This window comes from Ornithorhynchus anatinus, chromosome 3, assembly GCF_004115215.2.
Source record: "Ornithorhynchus anatinus isolate Pmale09 chromosome 3, mOrnAna1.pri.v4, whole genome shotgun sequence".
Taxonomy (NCBI): domain Eukaryota; kingdom Metazoa; phylum Chordata; class Mammalia; order Monotremata; family Ornithorhynchidae; genus Ornithorhynchus; species Ornithorhynchus anatinus.
The window spans coordinates 131,982,679-132,005,019 of record NC_041730.1 but is presented as its reverse complement, the minus strand read 5'-3'; the positions used below and the strand labels follow the sequence as shown (position 1 = coordinate 132,005,019).

At 53.0% G+C, this 22,341-nt stretch overlaps 1 protein-coding gene across 2 annotated transcripts in view; it reads left to right on the top strand.

The window, feature by feature from the left end:
- The first annotated feature begins 4,248 nt into the window (after positions 1 to 4,248).
- Positions 4,249 to 22,341, top strand: part of PAOX (polyamine oxidase) — a 30,547-nt gene continuing 12,454 nt past the window's right edge. For both annotated transcript variants that reach the window (XM_039911629.1, XM_029059903.2), the window contains exons 1-2: positions 4,249 to 4,458; positions 8,170 to 8,656. In XM_039911629.1, coding sequence (XP_039767563.1) covers positions 4,281 to 4,458; positions 8,170 to 8,656 — 665 coding nt within the window. In that variant the 5' untranslated portion in view covers positions 4,249 to 4,280. The remainder of the gene's footprint in view (positions 4,459 to 8,169; positions 8,657 to 22,341) is intronic.

Sequence of the window (22,341 nt, the reverse complement as noted above, 5' to 3'; positions counted from 1 at the left end):
CAGAGCACTGTGCTAAGCGCTGGGGGAGATTTACAGGGTCATCAGGTTGTCCCACGGGAGGCTCACGGTTAATCCCCATTTTACAGATGAAGGAACTGAGGCCCAGAGCAGGCAAGTGACCTGCCCAAGGTCACCCAGCTGACAAGTGGCGGAGCCGGGATTCGAACCCAGGACCTCTGACTCCCAAGCCCGGGCTCTTTCCACTGAGCCACGCTGGAAAGGAAGCCGCCGGAGGCCGAAAGCTTTTGTGCCGGTCCCCGGGCGGTGACCGTGCAGGTAGGGAACGGTGTGGCCTAGCGGAGACAGCACGAGCCCGAGACCTAGAGGACCTGGATTCTAATCTCCACTCTGTCGCCTGCCTGCGGGTTGACCTTGGACAAGTCATTTCTCTGCTCTGGGCCCCAGTTTCCTCATCTGTAAAATGGGGATTAAGATTGGGAGCCCAAGAGCCCGGGTTTGGGGGTCATGGGTTCAGATCCCGGCTCGGCGTGGGTCAGTGGAAAGAGCCTGGGCTTCGGAGTCAGAGGTCATGAGTTTGACTCTCGGCTCTGCCGCTTGTCGGCTGGGTGACGGTGGGCGGGTCACTTCACTTCTCTGGGCCTCAGTTCCCTCATCTGGAAAATGGGGATGAAGACTGTGAGCCTCCCGTGGGACAACCTGATGACCCTGTAAATCTCCCCCAGCGCTTAGAACAGTGCTCTGTACATAGTAAGTGCTTAACAAATACCAACGTTATTATTCTCTGGGCCTCGGTTACCCCGTCTGTAAAATGGGGATAAAGACTGTGAGCCCCTCGGTGGGAAGAGCCCGGGCTTGGGAGTCAGAGGTCATGGGTTCGACTCCCGGCTCTGCCGCTTGTCAGCTGTGTGACTGTGGGCAGTCACTTCACTTCTCGGTGCCTCAGTTTCCTCATCTGTCAAATGGGGATGAAGACTGTGAGCCTCACGCGGGACAACCTGATGACCCTGCACCTATCCCAGCGCTTAGAACGGTGCTCGGCACCTAGTAAGCGCTTAACAAATACCAACATTTATATACCGAAGACCACCTCTCTCCATCTTCAAAGCATTATTCAGGTCGTATCTTCTCCAAGAAGCCTTCCCTGATTTTCATCTGTATCGACTGAGCGTTTATTGTGTGCAGAGCACTGTACTAAGTGCTTAGGAGAGGGATAATAATAATAATAGTAATTTGGTATTGGTTAAGCGCTTACTATGTGCCAAGCACTGTTCTAAGCGCTGGGTAGATACGAGGCAATCAGGTTGTCCCACCTGGGGCTCACAATTCTAATCCCCATTTTCCAGATGAGGTCACTGAGGCCCAGAGAAGGGAAGTGACTCAGGTCACACAGCTGATGAGTGGCGGAGCTGGGATGTGCCTCAGTGACCTCATCTGTACAATGGGGATTAAGACCGTGAGCCCCATGTGGGGCGGGGACTGGGTCCAATCTGATGACCTGGTACCTTCCCCAGCGCTTAGAACAGTGGCTGGCAGATAGGAAGCTTCATCACCGTATTTATTCTGTTTAATGAGATGTACATCACCCTGATTCTATTTATTTGCTATTGTTTTTATGAGCTGTTCTTCCCCTCGACTCTACCTCTCGCCATCGTTCTCGTCCGTCCGTCTCCCCCGATCAGACCGTGAGCCCGTCCGACGGCGGGGACCGTCCCTATCTGTTGCCGACTTGTCCATTCCAAGCGCTTAGTCCAGTGCTCTGCACATAGTAAGCGCTCAATAAATACTATTGAACGAATGAATGAACAAATACCACTATTAGTAATTATTATTAATAATAATGTTGGTATTTGTGAAACACTTACTATGGGCAGAGCACTGTTCTAAGCGCTGGGGGAGATACAGGGTCATTGGGTTGTCCCACTTGAGGCTCACGGTCTTCATCTCCATTTTGCAGCTGAGGGAACTGAGGCCCAGAGAAGTGAAGTGACTCGCCCACAGTCACACAGCTGGCAAGCGGCGGAGCAGGGATTAGAACCCACGACCTCTGATTCCGAAGCCCGGGCTCTTTCCACTGAGCCATGCTGCTTTCCCAGTTCCTTAAGCTCTAAACCATTCCACTTCCCGGGTTAAAATAATTCCAACGGAATAGCCTCCGGGGTCTAGTGAGGCAAAATAATGTTGGTATTTGTTAAGCGCTTCCTATGTGCCGAGCACTGTTCTAAGCGCTGGGGTAGACACAGGGGAATCAGGTTGTCCCACGTGGGGCTCGCGGTCTTCATCCCCATTTTCCAGATGAGGTCACTGAGGCCCAGAGAAGTTTAGTGACTTGCCCACAGTCACACACCCAGATGTGTCTAGAAGTACAGCGCTCTGCACCTAGTAAGTGCTCAATAAATGCGATTGAACGAACGAATGAAAGAAAGTCCTAAATAATAATGGCATATATTGAATGCCCACTAATTTTATTCGAGATCCTCTGAACAATTGGTTGCTGCCAACAAAGTTTCATCCCTTCGATTCATGCCGTCGTATTTATTGAGCGCTTTCTGTGGGCAGAGCACCGTACTGAGCGCTTGGAAAGTAGAATACAGCCATAAAGAGAGACAATCCCTGCCCACAATCAGCTCAGGGTAAAGGGGCTGGGGGAGAGACGGACATCGATACAAGTAAATTGGCATCAATATAAATATATAAAAAACATTAGAGCGATCTACATGAATGCCACGGGGTGGGAGGAAGATCAAAGGGAGGGAGTTGCACATAAAATTGTGAATTGTTTATTTGGAGGGTCTTTTCTCTTTTGAAAGTAGCAAAACCGTCTATATTGACTTCAGAGTTTGCTGCAGGTGAGCCCTGCGGCCTGGCTCAGGGGAAGGAGCCCGGGCTTGGGAGTCGGAGGTCGTGGGTTCGAATCCCGACTCTGCCACTGGTCAGCTGTGTGACTGGGGGCAAGTCACTTAATGTTAGTACTTGTTAAGCGCCTACTATGTGCAGAGCACTGTTCTAAGCTCTGGGGTAGATACGGGGTAATTAGATTGTCCCACGTGGGGCTCACATTTTTTAATCCCCATTTTTTACAGATGAGGGAACTGAGGCCCGGAGAAGCGAAGTGACTTGCCCCCAGTCACCCAGCTGACCAGTGGCAGAGGCAGGATTCGAACCCCTGACCTCTGACTCCCAAGCCCGGGCTCTTTCCACTGAGCCACGCTGCTTCTCACTTCTCACTTCACTTCTCCGGGCCTCAGTTCCCTCGTCTGTAAAATGGGGATGAAGACTGTGAGCCCCCCGTGGGACGACCTGATTCCCCTGCGTCTCCCCCAGCGCTTAGAACATTCGTTCAATTCATAGTACTTGAATGAATGAATCGGAGGACGGGACTGTGATTGGTTCGAAGGGTGGGGGCGGAGCCATGAGGCGGTGGGCGGGTCTCGGCGCCCCGGTTACGGGGCCGGGCGGGACTGTGATTGGCTGGCGGGGCGGTGGGCGGGGACGATATCGGAGGACGGGACTGTGATTGGTTCGAAGGATGGGGGCGGAGCTATGCGGCGGTGGGCGGGTCTCGGTGTCCGGGTTACGGGGCGGACGGGGCCGTGATTGGCCGCGGGGGCGGGGGGCGGGGTTAGGACCGGGCTGTGATTGGCTGTGGGGGTGGTGGGCGGGGCTGGGAGCCAGGGTTACGGGTCGGGCGGGGCCGTGATTGGCCGCGGGGGCGGGGGGCGGGGTTAGGACCGGGCTGTGATTGGCTGTGGGGCGGTGGGCGGGGCTGGGAGCCCGGGTTACGGGTCGGGCGGGGCCGCGATTGGCCGCGGCGGCGGGGGGCGGGGTCAGGAGGGCCGGGCCGGGCCGCGATTGGGCGCGGGGGCGGTGGGCGGGGCCAGGAGGCGGTGGGCGGGTCTCGGTGTCCGGGTTACGGGTCGGGCGGGGCCGCGATTGGCCGCGGCGGCGGGGGGCGGGGTCAGGAGGGCCGGGACGGGCCGCGATTGGGCGCGGGGGCGGTGGGCGGGGCCAGGAGGCGGTGGGCGGGTCTCGGTGCCCGGGTTACGGGTCGGGCGGGGCCGCGATTGGCCGCGGGGGCGGGGGGCGGGGTCAGGAGCGGAGGACCGGGCGGTGAATGGCTGCGGGGCGGTGGGCGGGGCCAGGAGGCGGTGGGCGGGTCTCGGTGCCCGGGTTACGGGTCGGGCGGGGCCGCGATTGGTCGCGGGGGCGGGGGGCGGGGTCAGGAGGGCCGGGCCGGGCCGGGCCGCGATTGGGCGCGGGGTCGGTGGGCGGGTCCGGGGCCCGTCCGGGGTTCGGCGCGGTCCGGGGGTGCGGGCGCGGGGATGTCTGCGGGGGGCTCCGGCTCGGCGCGCGGGGGCCCGCGGGTGTTGGTGGTGGGCGGGGGCCTGTCGGGGCTGGGGGCGGCGCAGCGGCTCTGCCGGCACCAAGCCTTCCCGCACGTCCGGCTGCTGGAGGCCACCGCACGCGCCGGGGGCCGCATCTGCTCCCGCGCGCACTGCGGTAAGCGCTGCGTCCCGGGGGGCGGGGGCGGGAGGGGCGGGGCGGAGCGGAGCGGGGCGGGGCGGAGCGGGGCGGGAGCGTCCCGGCCGCAGCGCTCAGCCCAGTGCTCCGCACCCAGGAAGCGCCGGGGACAAGGAGGGGTGAGAAGTGGGAGCCCCCGCCCCGCCCCCCCTGCCCCCCCTCTCCTCCTCCTCTTCTTTCCCCTCCAGGGCCCGGGCTTAGGAGTCAAAGGTCGTGGGTTCGAATCCCGGCCCCGCCCTTTGTCAGCTCCGTGCGTGACTCGGGGCCTCGGGCACCTCCTCTGCAAAATGGGAATGAAGACGGGGAGCCCCCTGTGGGACAACCGGAGGACCCTGGATCTCCCCCAGCGCTTAGCACGGTGCTCTGCACAGAGTCAGCGCTTAATAAATACCGACATTGTTATTGTTATTAAAGTGGGGATGAAGACTGTGAGCCTCGCGTGGGACCGGCACGAGAAGCAGCGCGAGAAGCAGCGTGGCTCAGTGGAAAGAGCCCGGGCTTGGGAGTCAGAGGTCATGGGTTCGAATCCCGGCTCAGCCCCTAATCAGCTGTGTGACTGTGGGCCAGTCACTTCACTTCTCGGGGCCTCGGTTCCCTCATCTGTAAAATGGGGATGAAGACCGTGAGCCCCACGTGGGACGACCTGATTCCCCTGTGTCTACCCCGGCGCTGAGAACGGTGCTCGGCACATAGGGAGCGCTTAACAAATACCAACAAGCGGATCACCTTGTGTCCCCCAGCGCTTCGAACGGTGCTTGGCACGTAATAAGCGCTTAATAAATACCAACATTTATTTTGATTGATTGATTTTTTTTCCCCTCCCTTCCTGCTGCTCCTCCTCTTCTCTTCACCTCCTCCTCCTCTTCTTCCCTCCACTGCTCCCTCCTCCTCCCCTTCCTCCTCCCCTCCGTCTTCCTCTTCTTTCTTTCATTCATTCAATAGTATTTATTGAGCGCTTACTATGTGCAGAGCACTGGACTAAGCGCCTGGGATGAACAAGTCTCTCTCTCCCCTCCCATCCTCTTCCCCCTCCTCCTCTTTCCTCTTCTTTCCTTCTTTCTTTTCAAGAAGCGGCGTGGCTCGGTGGCGAGAGCCTGGATTTGGGAGTCGGAGGTCGTGGGTTCGGATCTCAACTCTGCCACTTAACAGCTGTGTGACCTTGGGCAAGTCACTTCACTTCTCTTTGCCTCAGTTACCTCATCCGGAAGAATGGGCATTAAAAAACGTGAGCCCCACGTGAGACAACCTGATGACCTTGTATCTACCCCAGCGCTTAGTACAGTGCTCTGCACATAGTAGCGCTTAACAAATCCCAACATTATTATTATTATTTCCTCCTCCTCTGCTGTCCTCTCTCTCCTCTTCCCCTTCCACCCTTTTCCTCCTCCTCTTTTCTCCCCTCCTCCTCCTCCCCATCTTCCCCTTCTCCTCTGCTGTCCTTTCTCTCCTCTTCCTCTTTCCCTTCCGTCCCCCCCTCCTCCTCCTCCTCTTCTTTCCTGCCCTCCTCTTCTCTCCCCTGTCCTCTCCCTCCTCCTCCTCCTCCTCCTCCCCGCATCTTCCCCTTCTCTCCCCTGTCCTCTCCCTCCTCCTCCTCCTCCTCCTCCTCTCCGTCCCCTCCTTCTCCTCTTAATACTAATAATGATGGTGTTTGTTAAACGCTCGCTCTTTTCCAGGCCCAGTGCTAAGCGCCAGGGTGGATACGAGCAGATCGGGTTGGACACAGTCTCTTTCCCACGTGGGGCTCACAGTCTTAACCCCCAATTTACAGATGAGGACACTGAGGCCCAGAGGAGTGACTTGCCCGAGGTCACGCAAGGGACAAGCGCCAGACCGGGGATTAGAGCCCATGACCTCCTGACTCCCAGGCCCAGGCTCTAGCCATGACTCCATGCTCTGCTTTTCCTCTTCTCCATCTTCCCCTTCTCCTCCTCTTTTTTCCTTCCCTTTCCTCCTCTCCCCCACTCTCCATCCTCCGCTTCTCCTCTTCTGTCCTCTTCCTCCTGCTCCTCCTCTCCGTCCTCCCCTTCCTTCCTCTCCATCCTCTCCCTTCTCCCGCTCCTCTTCTTTCCTCTCTGTCCCCCCCCCCCGCCTCCTCGCACTCCGCTAGCCCCTCATTCTTCCTTCTCCTCCTCCCTGTCCCCTTCCTCCATCCCTGCGCCTTCCCTCGGCTCCCGCTCCTCCGGCCGCTCCGTCCTCCTCGTCCTCTCCAACCTCCCCCTTCTCCCACCCCTCTGGCCCCTCTCTCCCCCTCATCTTCTTTCCACTCCCCCTTCTTCCTCTCCATCCTCCCCCTTCTCCTCTACTTCAAATCGTTTCCTCCTCCTCCTCTATCCCCTCCTTCTTCTCCTGCCCTCCCCTCCTCCTACTTCTCCTTCCTCTCCTGGTTCCCCTCCTCCTACTTCTCCTTCCTCTCACTCCCCCCTCCACCCTCTCCTTTCTCCCACTCCTCTCTCCTCCTTCCTCCCTCCTTTCCCTCTTCCACTCTTTCACCTCCATCTGCTCCCTCTTCTTCCTCCCCTACTCCCGCTCCTCCTCTTTCCTCTCCTTCACCCCGTTCTCCTCCTCACCCTTCTCCTCTTTTTTCTCCCCCTCCACCTCTCCTTCCTACTCCTCCTCATAATCCCAGGGCAGAAAAGCAAAGAAAGCTAGCCCTCCCCCCGCAACCCCAGTACACACACAGAGACCCCCCCCCCCCAACGTGGCACAGTGGAAAGAGCACGGGCTTTGGAGTCAGGGCTCATGAGTTCAAATCCCAGCTCTGCCACTTGTCGGCTGTGTGACTGTGGGCAAGTCACTTCACTTCTCTGTGCCTCAGTTCCCTCATCTGTAAAATGGGGATGAAGACCGTGAGCCCCACGTGGGACAACCTGATTCCCCTGTGTCTACCCCAGCGCTTAGAACAGTGCTCTGCACATAGGAAGCGCTTAACAAATACCAACATTATTATTATTATTATTTCTTCCCACGGTCCTGGATGAGAATCTCCTCAGTCTTATAAGTCATCTCTTTATTTGACCTGCCCCATCCCGAAGCACCCTCCTTCAGTGTAGCACGGACACCGTGGACCGCTTTCCTGATACGAGAAGCTGCGTGGCTCAGGGGAAAGAGCCCGGGCTTGGGACTCAGAGGTCATGGGTTCGAATCCCCGCTCTGCGGCTTGCCAGCTGTGTGACTGTGGGCAAGTCACTCAACTTCTCTGTGCCTCAGTTCCCCCCTCTGGAAAATGGGGATTAAGACTGTGAGCCCCACGTGGGACAACCCGATCACCTCGTGTCCCACCCCAGCGCTTAGAACAGTGCTTGGCACGTAGTAAGCGCTTAACAAATACCACCATTATTATACTGGGACCCATTCTGGCTGCCGTTCCCCCCCGAGCCCAGCCCCCGGCCTTGAAGGCAGAGGGCACGGAACCAGACCCTGGGGGAGAAGGGGTTGTTAAAGTGCACTCGCCGGGCGGAAGCGGGGAGGAAATCAGAGGAAGATCACCGGCTGGGAGCTGGTGGGCTTGGGCCTCTCAGAGCCTGGATGCAGTGATGGTGATGATGATGATAACGATGAGGGTGTTTGTTCAGCGCCGACGTGCCAAGCGGGGCTCTCGGCACCCGGAACGTGGACGTGGAGGCTCCGGGATGTGGTTCGGGGAAGCGTGGGCCCGCTCACGGAGTCCGTTCCGCCCTCCCTGTCGCGCAGGTGGCGTGGTGGAGATGGGCGCCCACTGGATCCACGGACCGTCCAAGGGCAATCCGGTCTTCCAGCTGGCTTTGGAATACGGCCTCCTGGGCGAGAAGGAGATGTCCGAGGAGAACCAGCTCATCGAAGTCGGGGGTCACCCGGGACTGCCCTCCGTGTCCTATTCTAGCTCGGGGAAAATCGTGAGTCTCGACTTGGTCACAGACATGGCTAACCTGTTTTACACCCTGCTAGACCAAACGCGCGAGTTCCTCCACGTGGCCGAGACGCCCATCCCCAGCGTCGGCCAGTTCCTGAAGAGGGAGATCGCCCGGCACGCGGCCGAGTGGGAGGGAGACGAGGAGACGAAGCGGCTCAAACTGGCCGTCCTGAAAAACTTCTTCAATCTGGAATGCTCCGTCAGTGGGACCCACAGCATGGATCTGGTGGCCCTGGGACCCTTCGGGGAATACGCCATGTTGCCCGGGCTAGACTGCACCTTCCCCGAGTAAGTGGTCCGAGCCTCGCCACCTGTAGACGGGGTGGGGGCGGTCGGTCCCCTCGGGGCCGCCCTTTTCAGCCCGTGTTTCCGGTTGGGTCGGACCCGGCGAGGTTTAAAAAGTCATCTCCCGGGGAAGGGGGATAGGGAGGGGGTTCTTCTCGGAGTCCTCCCGGTCGATCCGTGAGTGGGTTTTTATTGGGCACGTAACGTGTGCGGAGCATTGAGCGCCTGGGGCGAGTACGGTACGACAGAGTGGGTCCACACCACCCCCGCCCACCAGGGTCTTACGGTCTGCGGGGGGAGGCGGACGTTGAACTAGGTCGAGGGCAGGGAGAAATAGTAGAATCTTTCCTGGGAGTTGCTTCTCACCCTTTCTGATTCGCTCCTTTCATGCATTCGATCGTGTGTATTGAGCGCTTACCCCGGGCAGAGCACTGTACCAAGTGCTTGGAAAGTACGATTCAGCGATGAGAGACGATCTCTGCCCACCATGGGCTCAGAGTCCTGAAAGGGGGAGACAGACATCAGAACAAGTAAACGGGCATCAATGACATCAATACAAATAAATAGAATTATATATACACATCAAAACAAGTAAACCGGCATTAATAGTAATAGTAGAAATATAGATGTCTATCACAAGTGTTGTGGGGCAGAGAGGGGCGGGTAGAGCAAAGGGAGCGAGTCGGGGAGATGGGGAGGGGAGGGGGAGCTGAGGAAAAGGAGGGCTTAGACTGGGAAGGCCTCTTGGAGGAGGTGAGCCTTCGGTAGGGCTTTGAAGCGGGGAGAAGTGTGATTGTATCCGATCGGGTACTTCCAGCCCTCAAATTCCACTTGATCTTGGAGGATCCATTTAGGCTCTCTCTACGGAGCAGATCAACCAGAGACTCGGGCTGGGCAGACCCGGCTTTGGTTTCCACCCGGTTCGTCGGCGAAAGCAGCGAGCCCCAGTGGAAAGAACACGGGCCTGGGAGTCAGAAGACTCGGGTTCAAATTCGAACTCCGCCGCTTACCTCCTGGGTGACCTCGGACGAGTCGCCGACCTTTTCTGTGCCTCAGTTCCCTCATCTGTAAAATGGGGACATTCGATACCTGTTCTCCCTCCTACTTAGACTGTGAGCCCCAAGTGGGACTTGATTATCTTGTATCTGCTCCAGCACTTAGTACAGTGCTTGGCATAAAACAAGTGCTTAGCAAATACCACAGTTATTATTATCACTATCATTATTATTATCACTGTTATCACTATTGTTGTTATTACTATCGTCAATCCCCGCCAGGGCTGTCACCAAGTAGATGAGGGGCCGTGTGAGGTAGGAATAATAATAATAATGTTGGTATTTGTTAAGCGCTTACTCTGTGCAGAGCACTGTTCTAAGCGCTGGGGGAGATACAGGATAATCAGGTTGTCCCACGTGGGACTCACCGTCTTCGTCCCCATTTTACAGGTGAGGGAACTGAGGCCCACAGAAGTGAAGTGACTTGCCCACAGTCACACAGCTGCCAAGTGGCAGAGCCGGGTTTAGAACCCATGACCTCTGACTCCCCAGCCCGGGCTCTTTCCACTGAGCCGCGCTGCTTCTCGAGGAAGGAAGTGGAGGAAGTGCCCCAAACCTTTCTGAGGTGCGTGTGATTCTAATAATGCTAATATTCAGACTTCTCATCATGGGGCAGTGATGAAAGATGTGAGTTACCGTGTACCTCGAAGGGAAAAACATCAAAACCAGTGTTCGTTGACCCGAGCAAATCTCCTTCCGGTCTTACAATTTCCCTACACTTTCCCCCAACTTTTGAGTTTCTTCTCTGTAGAAATGCTTAGAATGTGTCTCTCTAGACTGTGAGCTCGTTGTGGGCAGGGAATGTGTCTGTTTCTTGTTCTGTTGTACTCTCCCAAGGGCTCAATATAGTGCAGGGCACAGTAAGTGCTCAGTAAATACGAGTGAATGAAAGAATGAATATTCCCGCCGGGGTGGGAACCCATCGTAAAGGAACAGGCCTAGGGTATTGGGGCAGATACGGTTTAGAAACTGGGGAATGCTTATTTTAGAGAGGCTTGATTTTTTTTTTTTTCCTTCCCTTCACCCACATCCCTTGAGAAAGAATTACCGTGCTGGTTCATCTCTAGGAGGAAATGGTTTCGTGTAAAAGCGGGCTACAACAGTTTACATTCTTGGGATTCTGCCCCAGTATCCCATTTATGCCCGACAGCCTGAATTTTTATTAGGTTAACTGGCAGTCTTAGGTGTTTTTTAAGTGTTTTTCAACTGTCTTATAAAAATAGACAGGACTTTCTTCAAAAGGGAACTCCAGATCAGCATCTCTATCTAAATGCCTTTTGCTTCTCTTCAGAGCCGGCAATTTTAGAAATTCAGGTGATTTCACTTATGGTTTAGTTTGTACAGACTTTTCAAAGTGAATCAGCACAGTTCATGCAGAAATCATTTCCTGTGTTTTATGGTTCTCTGGGATATGGTTCTCTGGGGTAACTCATGGAAATAAAATGCAAACTCCCTGACTTCAGAGACTCCCTAAATCAAGGTGTTTTACACTTAGGTTTCTGAGCAGAAGGGGTGATAATGGGGTAGTGCATTTAAAGGTGGAAAAAAGTATTTAAATGTAAAAGAGGTACATTTTAGCAGTTGTTAACCTGGATTTTTGCCAAAACACTTGACTATCCCAGCAAACGTTTGTTTTCCAATGCAACTGAAACTTTTCTTCAGGCTTTTTTTTCTTTTTTGGGCAGCCAATTCATTCTGCAAACAGCTAGGCCAGATGTATTAATGTTTGGAAGTAGAAAAGACCGTCGGATTTCAGACCCAAAAGACATTTTCAAATTTGGAGGTGTCGATTATGCTAATCTTTATTTTTAATCGGTGATATTTGTTGAGCATTTTCTGTGTGGAGAGCCCTTGACTAAACTTTCATTCAGTCGTATCTATTGAGCGCTTACTGTGTACAGAGCACTGTCCTAAGTGCTTGGAGAGTACAATGCAGCAATAAAGAGAGACAGTTCCTGCCCACGATGGGCTCACAGTATGGGGGGGAGGCAGACAATATAAATCGACAAAATTATAGATATATACATAAGTGCTGTGGGATGGGGAGGCGGGGGAAGAGCAGAGGGAGCGAGCCGTGGTGACGCGGAAGGGAGAGGGAGCTGACTAAATGTTTGGGAGAGTAGATTGCAACAGAGTTGGTAGACGCATTCGCCGCCCACAAGGAGCTCAGAGTCTAGAGGGGGGAGACGGACGTTAAAATAAATTGTGGTTATGTATTCAAGTGTCATGGGCCTGAGGTGGGGTGAGTATCAAGTGATAATAATAATGTTGGTATTTGTTAAGCACTTATTATGTGCAAAGTACTCTTCTAAGCACTGCGGGGATACTAGGTGATCAGGTTGTCCCTCGTGGGGCTCACAGTCTTTGTCCCCATTTTACAGATGAGGTCACTGAGGCCTAGAGAAGTGAAGCGACTTGCCCAAAGTCACCCAGCTAAGTGGCAGAGCCGGGATTAGAACCCATGACCTCTGACTCCCAAGCCCGGGCTCTTTCCACTGAGCCACGTGCTTAAAGAGTAATAATAATAATGTTGGTATTTGTTAAGCGCTTACTATGTGCAGAGCACTGTTCTAAGCACTGGGGTAGACACAGGGTAATCAGGTTGTCCCACATGAGGCTCACAGTCTTAATCCCCATTTTACAGATGAGGGAACTGAGGCACAGGGAAGTGAAGTGACTTCCCCGCAGTCACACAGCTGCCAAGTGGCAGAGCCGGGATTCAAACCCATGACCTCTGACTCCCAAGCCCGGGCTCTTTCCACTGAGCCACGTGCTTAAAAAGTACAGATCCAAGTGCAGAGGTGAGGTTGAAAGAAGAGGGACTGGAGGAAATGAGGGCTTCGTCAAGGAAGGCTCTCAAGGAAATGTGACTTTCGGAGGGATTTGAAGATGGGTTAATGATAATGGTATTTAAGGGCTTACTATGTGCCAAGCACTGTTCTAAGCGCTGGAGTAGATACAAGGTGATCAGGTTGTCCCACGTGGGGCTCACTGTCTTAATCCTCATTTTACAGAGGAGGTAACTGAGGCACAGAGAAGTGAAGTGACTGGCCCAAAGTCACACAGCTGACAGGTGGCAGAGCAAAGATTCGAACCCATGATCCCTGACTCCCCAGCCCGTGCTCGTTCCACCAAATTACACTGGGTGGAGTATATGAAGAGGGGGAATTCCAGGCCAGAGGGAGGATGTGGGAGAGGGGCTAGATGAAACTGAGGTGCAGTGAGCAGGTTGGCATTTGAGGGGTGACGCCTGTGGGCTGGGTTATAGTAGGAAAGCAGAGAGGTGAGATAGGAGGGGGCAGAGTGATGGAGGGCTTTAAAGTCAACGGGAAGGAGTGACTATTTGAGGCGGTGGTAGATGGAAAACCACTGGAGATTCTTGAGGAGTGGGGAGACGGGGATGGAACTTTTTTGTTTAGAAAAATGACCCGGGCAGCGAAGTGACATGAGGACTGGAGTGGGGAGAGAGAGGAGGCAGGGAGGTCAGCAGAGAGGCTGTTGCAGGAGTCAAGGCGGGATAGGATAAGTGCAGTGATCAGGGTGATAGCAGATTGGATGGCGAGGAAAGGAGAGGATTTCTGCCATGTTGTCAAGGTAGAACTATCAGGATTTGGTGACGTTGACTGTGTGGGTTGAATGAGAGAGATGAGTCGAGGATAATGCCCGGGTTACGGGCTTGGGAGACGGGATGGTGGTGGTGTCTACGCGGAGGAGAAAGCTGGGGAGAACAGGGTTTGAGTGAGAATGTATTGGAACTGCCAATGTATTGGAACTGCCTCATTTCAGGCCCATAAAGACAGAACCAACATAAGGTATTTACTTGCGGGAAATGAGGATATGAATGAACTTGGAAGATCACACTCTAATTTGGGAGTTGGGGGTAGATAGGCGAATAGAAGGGAAGCTAGAACTGATCCCTGAAGAACTCCCCCAGATGGAGGGTAGGAGGCTAGAGGACGAGGTTTATTTTTAAATAAACATTTTCATAACAACCCCACTTGGCCCCATATCACTAGAGAGCACTCGCACTTTAGCTCTTCGGGGTGATAAGGGAAGAAATAGCATGTGACGAGAGTGAGGAGAGAATTTAGACTGAAGCTTGAGAGGTCTTTCGTACGATCGGTCGTATTTAGTGAGGCGCTTACTGTGGGTTCATTCATTCACTCAATAGTATTTATGGAGCGCTTACTATGTGCAGAGCACTGTACTAAGCGCTTGGAACGTACAATTCGGCAACAGGTAGAGACCATCCCTGCCCAACGACGGGTTCACAGTCTAAACGGGGGAGACGGACAGCAAAGCCAAAGAGAATAAAACGACAACAAGACACCACCATCAAGATAAATAGAATCAAGGGAATGTACACCTCATTAACAAAATAAATAGGGTAATAAATAATATAGACAATTGTGCACAGTGCTGAGGGGAAGGGAAGGGGAAGGAGCAGAAGGTGGGGTGGGGAGGGGTTCAGCACTGTACTAAGTGCTCGGGCGGAAACACTCATCTTTTGAGAAGCCAACGTGGCCTAGAGAGCAGGGGCCTGGGAGTCAAGAGGTCCTGGGTTCTAGTCCCGGCTCTGTCACTTGTCCTCTGTATGACCTCGGGCAAGTCATTTAACTTCTCTGGGCCTCAATTCCCTCATCTGTAAAATGGGGATCAAGGCTGCGAGCCCATGTGGGACAGGGATCTATTTATTGCCCTTGACTCTATTTATCGCCAGTGTTCTCGTCTGTCCGTCTCCCCCGATTAGACTGTAAGCCCGTCAAACAGCAGGGACTGTCCCTACCTGTTGCTGACTTGTTCATTCCAAGCGCTTAAGTACAGTGCTCTGCACATAGTAAGCGCTCAATAAATACTATTGAATGAATGAATGGATCGTCCAACCTGATTTGTGGGTATCCACCCCAGAGCTCAGTACAGTGCCTGGCACATAACGCTTAATAAATACCGTGACTATAATAGTTAATATGACAAGAAAAGAAGAGTCTGGGGATCTTTGGCACGGATACATCCCCTTCAGCAGCCTCTGTTTACAAAGACCCAGGTTAGAGCGTTAGGGTGTTGTGGCTGGGGTTTTCTGTACTAATGCCCTTTGAGAGAATATTGATTCAGCTCCAAGATATCAGAATTTAAGGAAAAGCGGAATTGGCTTCGAAAAGGTTTCTTGGCGCAAGGAGTTAACCAAACTTGACCCCTTCAAATCAAAGGATTCTTTACAGAATCCATGCAGCCAATCAATCAGTGCTATTTGTTGAACGCCTCCGGTGTAGAGCACTGTACTAAAGGCACGGGAGAGTACGGTATAACAACAGGCACATTGCCTGTCCACAACGAGCTCATTCCGGGACCCGATTATTTAGCGGGACGTAATGGCAGTCAGAGGGACCTGGTTTCTAATCCCGACTCCTCCACCCGTCTGCTCCGTGACCTATGGGCAAGTCACTTCATTTCTCTGGGTCTCAGTTACCTCATCTGTAAAATGGGGATTGAGAGTGTGAGCCCCACGTGGGACAGGGACTGCACCCAACCTGATTAACTTGTTTCTCCCGCAGGGCTTAGAAGAGTGCTTGGCACACAGTAAGCACTTAACAAGTGCTGTGATTATTATGATTAGGATGATGATCCTGCCGCCTCACTTCGGGCCCCTCCATGGCATTTCCTGAATCCGCCCCGGGTCCTCTCCCTCTGCCCTGGTCCAAGCACTCATCGACACGGTTAGACTGCTGTGTCAGCCTCCTCGTTGGTCTCCCCGCCTCCAGCTTCTCTCCCCTTGCGACTTTCAGCTACACGCTGTGACCGTTCACCTTCATGAAACGTGCTGGGAATGTATCACTCAACTCCTCCGAAGGCTTCAATGACCACCACCCTTTTCTTGGTACTGTGTCTGTTAAGTGCCAGGCACTGTACTAAGCGCTGGGGTAGAGACAAGCTAGTCAGGTTGGACACAGTCCCCATCCCACCTGGGCCCCCAGTCTTAGAGCCCCTGAGAAGTAGCATGGCACAGTGGATGGAGCACGGGCCTGGGAGTCGGAAGGTTGTGGGTTCTGATTCCGCCTCCGCCACCTTGGGCATGTCCTTCGCTTCTCTGGGCCTCAGTTTCCTCATCTGTACTACGGGGAATGAGACTGTGAGCCCGAAGCAGCAGAGCATAGTGAGTAGAGCACGGGCCGGGGAGTCAGAAGGTCATGGATCTTAATCCTGGCTCCGCCACCTGTCTGTTGTGTGACCTTGGGCAAGTCACTTCACTTCTCTGTGCCTCAGTTACCTCATCTGTCAAATGGGATTAAGACTGGGAGCCCAAGGTGGGAAAGCAAATGAGCCCATTCATTAAAAGAGAGGAGTAATAGCCTAAGGATCAGAGGGTTTAGCACTTTAAGGGTCAGAGCTCCCTTCGAGGATCCCTTTTCCGTCGTCTTTGTTACCATCATCGATATTTATTGAGCACCTACGGTCTTTAGAGAACTCCCTGTGCGAAGCAAGGGGAGAATATTCGGAAGGAAAAAGCATATTCCTTGTCAGTCAGTGATAGCCACTGAGTGCTTTCTAAGTGCGGAGCACTGTATTAAGCCCTTGGGAGAGCACAGAGCTCCTTGTCCTCAAGTAGTTTTCTATCTACTGGCGAAGACAAGGGCACTTAAAATGATGAACATAGAACAGACCACCCAAGGATGAAGAAGAAATTCAATGAGAAGGTTACCATCGGAGGAACAAAATTCTTGATTCTATTTATTGCTGTCTTGATTCTATTTATTGCTATTGTTTTTGTCTGTCCGTCTCCCCCGATTAGACCGTAAGCCCGGCAGAGGGCAGGGACTGTCTCTATCTGTTACCGATTTGTACATTCCAAGCGCTTAGTACAGTGCTCTGCACATAGTAAGCGCTCAATAAATACTGTCGAATGAATGAATGAACAAAATGTGCCGGTTGGGTTGGAATAGGAGCGTAGTGAGGTGAGGTAGGAGAGGGCAAGGTGATGGACTGCTTTAAAGCCAATGGTGAGGAGTTTTTGTTTGTTACGGAGGTGGACGGGCAACCTCACGAGTCTCTTGAGAAGTGGGGAAACACGGTCTGAACGTTTCTGAAGGAAAATAATCTGGGCAGCAGAATGGAGTACGGACTGGAGTGGGGAGAGACGGGAGGGAGGGAGGTTCATTCAATAGTATTTATTGAGCACTTACTATGTAGTGCTTACTATGTGCAGAGGCCTGTACTAAGCGCTTGGAATATACAATTCGGCAACAATCCCTGCCCATTGATGGGCTCACAGGCTAAACGGGGGAGACAGACAGCAAAGCAAAACAGAACAAAACAAAACAAGACAACAGCATCAAGATAAATAGAATCAAGGACATATACACCTCATTAACAAAATAAATAGGCTAATAAATAATATATACAAATGAGCACAGTGCTGAGGGGAGGAGAAGGGGGAAGAACAGAGGGTCGGGGGAGGGAGAGCAGAGGGATAGGGAGGGCTCAGTCTGGGAAGGCCTCCTGGAGGAGGTGAGCTCTCAGTAGGGCTTTGAAGAGGGGAAGAGAGTTAGTTTGGCGGAGGTGAGGAGGGAGGACGTTCCAGGACAGCGGGAGGACGTGGGCCAGGGGTCGACGGCGGGATAGGCGAGAATGGGGGACGGTGAGGAGGTGAGCGGCAGAGGAGCAGAGCTTACGGGGTGGGCAGTAGAGAGAAGGGAGGTGAGGTAGGAGGAGGCAAGGTGATGGAGAGCTTTGAAGCTTAGAGTGACAAGTTTTTCTTTCGTGCGAAGGTTGTAAGCCCGTCAAACGGCAGGGACTGTCTCTATCTGTTGCCGACTTGTTCATTCCAAGCGCTTAGTACAGTGCTCTGCACAGAGTAAGCGGTCAATAAATACTATTGAATGAATTTTGAGGAGGGGAGTGACGGGCCCAGAGTGTTTCTGTAGGAAGATGATCCGAGCAGCGGAGTGAAGAATAGACTGGAGCGGGGAGAGAGAGGAGGAAGGGAGATCGGAGAGAAGGCTGACACAGTAATCCAGCCGGGATATTCTGAGAGCTTGTACCAGCACGATAGCCATTTGGATGGAGAGGAAAGGGCGGATCTTGGCAATATCGTGAAGGTGAGAACGGCAGGTCTTGGTGACGGATTGGATGTGTGGGGTGAATGAGAGAGCTGAGTCTAGGACGACACCAAGGTTGCGGGACTGAGAGACGGGAGGGATGGTCATGCCATCCACAGTGACAGGGAAGTCAGGGAGAGCTCAGTCTTGGACCTGTTGAGTTTTAGGTGGCGGGCAGACATCCAGGTGGAGACGTCCCGGAGGCAGGAGGAGATACGAGCCTGAAGGGAGGGGGAGAGAACGGGAGGAGATGTAGATTTGGGTGTCATCTGCGTAGAGATGATAGTCGAAGGCGTGGGAGCGAATGAGTTCGCCAAGGGTGTGAGTATAGATGGAGAACAGAAGAGGGCCAAGAACTGACCCTTGAGGAACCCCAACAGATAGGGGATGGGAGGGGCAGGAGGAGCCCGAGAAGGAGACCGAGAATGAACGGCCAGAAAGATAAGAGGAGAACCAGGAGAGGACGGAGTCCGTGAAGCCAAGATAAGATAAAGTGTGGAGGAGAAGGGGTTGGTCGACAGTTTCAAAGCCAAGCAAGCAGGCTGATAGATTAATCAAGGCGGGATAGGTTAAATGCTGCTTGGTAGCAGTTTGGTTGGAGAGGAAGGGGTAGATTTGGGCAACGTGAATGGAGAACCCACAGGATTTAGCAGTGGCTTGAATGTGTGGGCGAAACGAGAGAGGAATCAAGGATAGTGCCAAGGTCACGGGCTCGCGAGGCAGGAAAGATGGTGGTGCCGTCAACAGTGATAGGAAAGTGAACAGGAGGATGGGGTTTGGGTAGGAGGATAAGTTCCGTTTTAGCCGTATTACGTTTGAATGATGGGAGGACATCCAAGTAGAGATGTCTTGAAGGCAGGAGGAGATGAGAGACTGCGGAGAGGAAGAGATATCAGGGCTGGAGATGGAGATTCGGGTGTCATCAACGTAGAGGTGGTAGTTGAAGCCATGTGAACGAATGAGTTTTCCAAGGGAATGGGTGTGGATGGAGAAAAGAAAGGGACCCAGAACGGAACCTTGAGGGACCCCCACAGTGAGGGGGTGGGAGGCGGAGGAGGAGCCTGCAAAAAAGACTGAGAATGAGCGGCCGGAGAGACGAGAGGAGAACGAGGAGAGGACCGTGCCAGTGAAGCCGAGGATGGATAATGTTTCATTCATTCATTCATTCAATAGTATTTATTGAGTGATTACTATGTGCAGAGCACTGTACTAAGCGCTTGGAATGTACGATTCGGCAACACAGTCCCTGCCCATTGATGGGCTCACAGTCTAATCGGGCGAGATAGACAAAAACAATAGCAATAAGTAGAATCAAGGGGATGTGCATCTCATTAACAAAATAAATAGGGTAATAAAAATCTATACAAGTGAGTGGATGAGCACAGTGCTGAGGGGAGGGGAAGGGAGAGGGGGAGGAGCAGAGGGAAGCGGGGGAAAGGGGGCTTAGCTGAGGGGAGGTGAAGGGGGGGCAGAGAGGGAGCAGAGGGAAAAGGGGAAGGGCAGTCTGGGAAGGCCTCTTGGAGGTGAGCCAGGAGAAGGGAATGATCGACAGTGTCAAAGGCAGCTGAGGGGTCGAGGAGGATTAGGGTGGAGTAAGAGCTACTGGATTTGGCAAGAAGGAGGTCATTGGTGACCTTCAAGAGGGCAGTTTCAGTTTAGTGGAGGGAACAGAAGCCAGATTGGAGGGGGTCCAGGAGAGAGAATTGGAGGAGAGGAACTTGAGGCAGCAGGTGTAGACAGCTCGCTCAACCATTTCGGAGAGGAAGGGTAGGAGGCAGATGGGGTGATACCTGGAGGGAGCCATGGGGTTAAGGGAGGGGTTTTTTTAGGAGAGGGGAGATACCTGCATGTTTAAAAGCAGTGGGAAGAAGCCGTTGGAGAGTGAGCAGTTGAAGATGCATTTAGGGAGGGAAGAAGGGAGCGGGCAAGCGTTTTGATGAGGTGCAAAGGAATGGGGTCCGGTGCACAGGTGGAGGGGGTGGATTTTGAGGAGATTCCTCTAGAGGTACTTTTGGAAAAGATGGGAGAGTTGAAGAAGGGGCAGGACTGAAGAGGGGCAGGGGAGATTTTCAGGAGAACACGCTTGATAGTGTCAATTTTGTGGATGGAGTAGGTGGCCGGGTCATCGGGGGCAAGGGATGGGGGAGGCGGGGGCCTGAGGAGGGAGGGCGACGGGCATGGGGGGCAATAAGAATGGAGAAATAGTTTTGCGGGGCAGAGGGAAGGGCTCTGCCCCTTGCCTGCTATGTGACCTTGAGCAGGTCACTTCACTTCTCTGTGCCTCAGTGACCTCATCTGTTAAATGGGGATTAAGACTGTGAGGCCTACGTCGGACAGGGGCTGTATCCAACCTGATTTGCTTGTGTTCACCCCAGCGCTTTGTACAGTGCCTGGCACAAAGTAAGCTCTTAGTAAATGTCGTAATCATTATTAGTATTATTACCTAGAGAAACGATTCACTCTAGGCGGAATGCCAGCAAACTTAGGCCCAGGCCGAACGAAAGTAGAAAGAAACTTGACATTTGAGACCCACAGCGGTTCTCAGGCCTGAACATGATGGTCTGCAGTCCTTCTTGGCTCTGAATTGCTCATTATTATCTGTTCGTTCAGGCTTTTCCCAGAAAAAAAAGATCTTTTTGTTCCTGAGTTAGAACAGTCCTTTTTATGTCGGTTTCTAAGCACAAAGAGAGCAGCAGCAGTAGATGGAAGACTAGATAGGGAAGCAGCATGGCCTAGTGGAAAGAGCATCGGCCTGGGAGACGGAGGACCTGGGTGCTAATCTTGGCTCAACCAAATGCTTGCTGTGTGACCTTGGGCAAGTCACTTACCTTATTTGCACCTCAGTTCTCCTGTTCTCCCTCCTATAAGCTCATCGTGGGCAGGGAACATGCCTATCAACTGTTATATATGGGAAGCAACGGGGCTCAGTGGAAAGCGCACGGGCTTGGGAGTCAGAGGTCATGGGTTCGAACCCCGGCTCTGCCACTTGTCGGCTGTGTGACGGACTGGGCAAGTCACTTCATTTCTCTGGGCCTGTTCCCTCATCTCTAAAATGGGGATGAAGACTGTGAGCCTCGCGTGGGGCAATCGGATTATCCTGTATCTACCCCAGCGCTTAGAACAGTGTTCTGCACATAGCGCTTAACAAATACCAACATTATTATTATTATATTTTACTCTCCCAAGCACTTAGTACAGTGCTCTGCACAGATTAATTGCTCAATAAAAATGATTGACATAGTAATAATAATAATAATAATAATAATAATATTAGGGGTGTCTTTAAAAACTGAGAATGACTACATACAGCTCCACCCAAAAAGCAGCCTGGCGAAGTGGATAGAGCACGGGCCTGGGATTCAGTAGGTCATGAGTTCTAATCCCAGCTCTGCTGCTTTTCTGCTGTGTGACCTTGGGCAAATCACTTCACTTTTCTGGTCCTCAGCTACCTCATCTGTAAAATGGGGATTGAGACTGTGAGCCCCACTTGGGACAGGAACTGGGTCCAACCCATTTGGCTTCTATCCAACCCAGTGCTTACTACAGTGCCTGGCACATTGTAGTTATTATTACATTATTCCGCATGCCGCAAATCCTCCTAGTTTCCATTCATTTGGAGTTTTCGGTAGCTAGCTGCAGAAAACAATCCTTGGGCCTGTTCCCAGTGTTTTTCTCCTTCCCCGGAGTTCTTGTTGGTGTGTTTTCCAATTCCCTGGCTGGGAAGCAGACTCCCCTCTTGTGGCCGAATCCTCCGCCCGTTGCCCGGCGGGTGGATGCCGAGAGTTGCCGAGAACCGTTCGTTAATTCACTCAATCGTATTTAATGAGCGCCTACTCCAAGAAAACTCTACGGATCCACTACCAGAAGCACTGCAGACGGAGAGTGGGGCCTTGTGAGAGAGATGAGGCCATGGAGTCGCTGTGGGTCGGAGACGACTCGACAGCATAAGGCAAGATAAAGACTGCGTGGAAAGCACTGTACCGTGCGCTTAGGAGAGTACAATATAACCATAAAGAGATGCGTTAGACGAGAGCAGGGACACGAAGCTTTGAAGTGGGTTGCAGTCAATCAATGGTATGTATTCATTTATTCAGTCGTATTTATTAAGCGCTTACTGTGTGCGGAGCACTGTACTGATCGCTTGGGAGAGTCCAGTACAATGCTAAACAGTGATATTCTCTGTTCTCAACAATTATTGAGGGCTTACTATTTACAGAGCCCTGTACTAAGCACTTGGGAGAGTACAGTGTAACAGAGGTGGCCCACACTCTGCCTCTGGCCCGGGATGCCCTCCCAACTCATATCTGACAGACAGTTACTCTCTCCCTCTTCAAAGGCTTTTTGAAGGCACAACTCCTCCAGGAGGCCTTCCCCGACTAAACCCTCCTTTCCGCTTCTCCCACCCCCTTCTGCGTCACCCTGACTTGCTCCCCTTATTCATTCCCCCTCCCGGCCCCACAGCACTATTGTCCGTAGCTTTAATTGATTTATTTATATTAATGTCCGTCTCCCCCGTAGGCTGGAGGCTCGTTACGGGCAG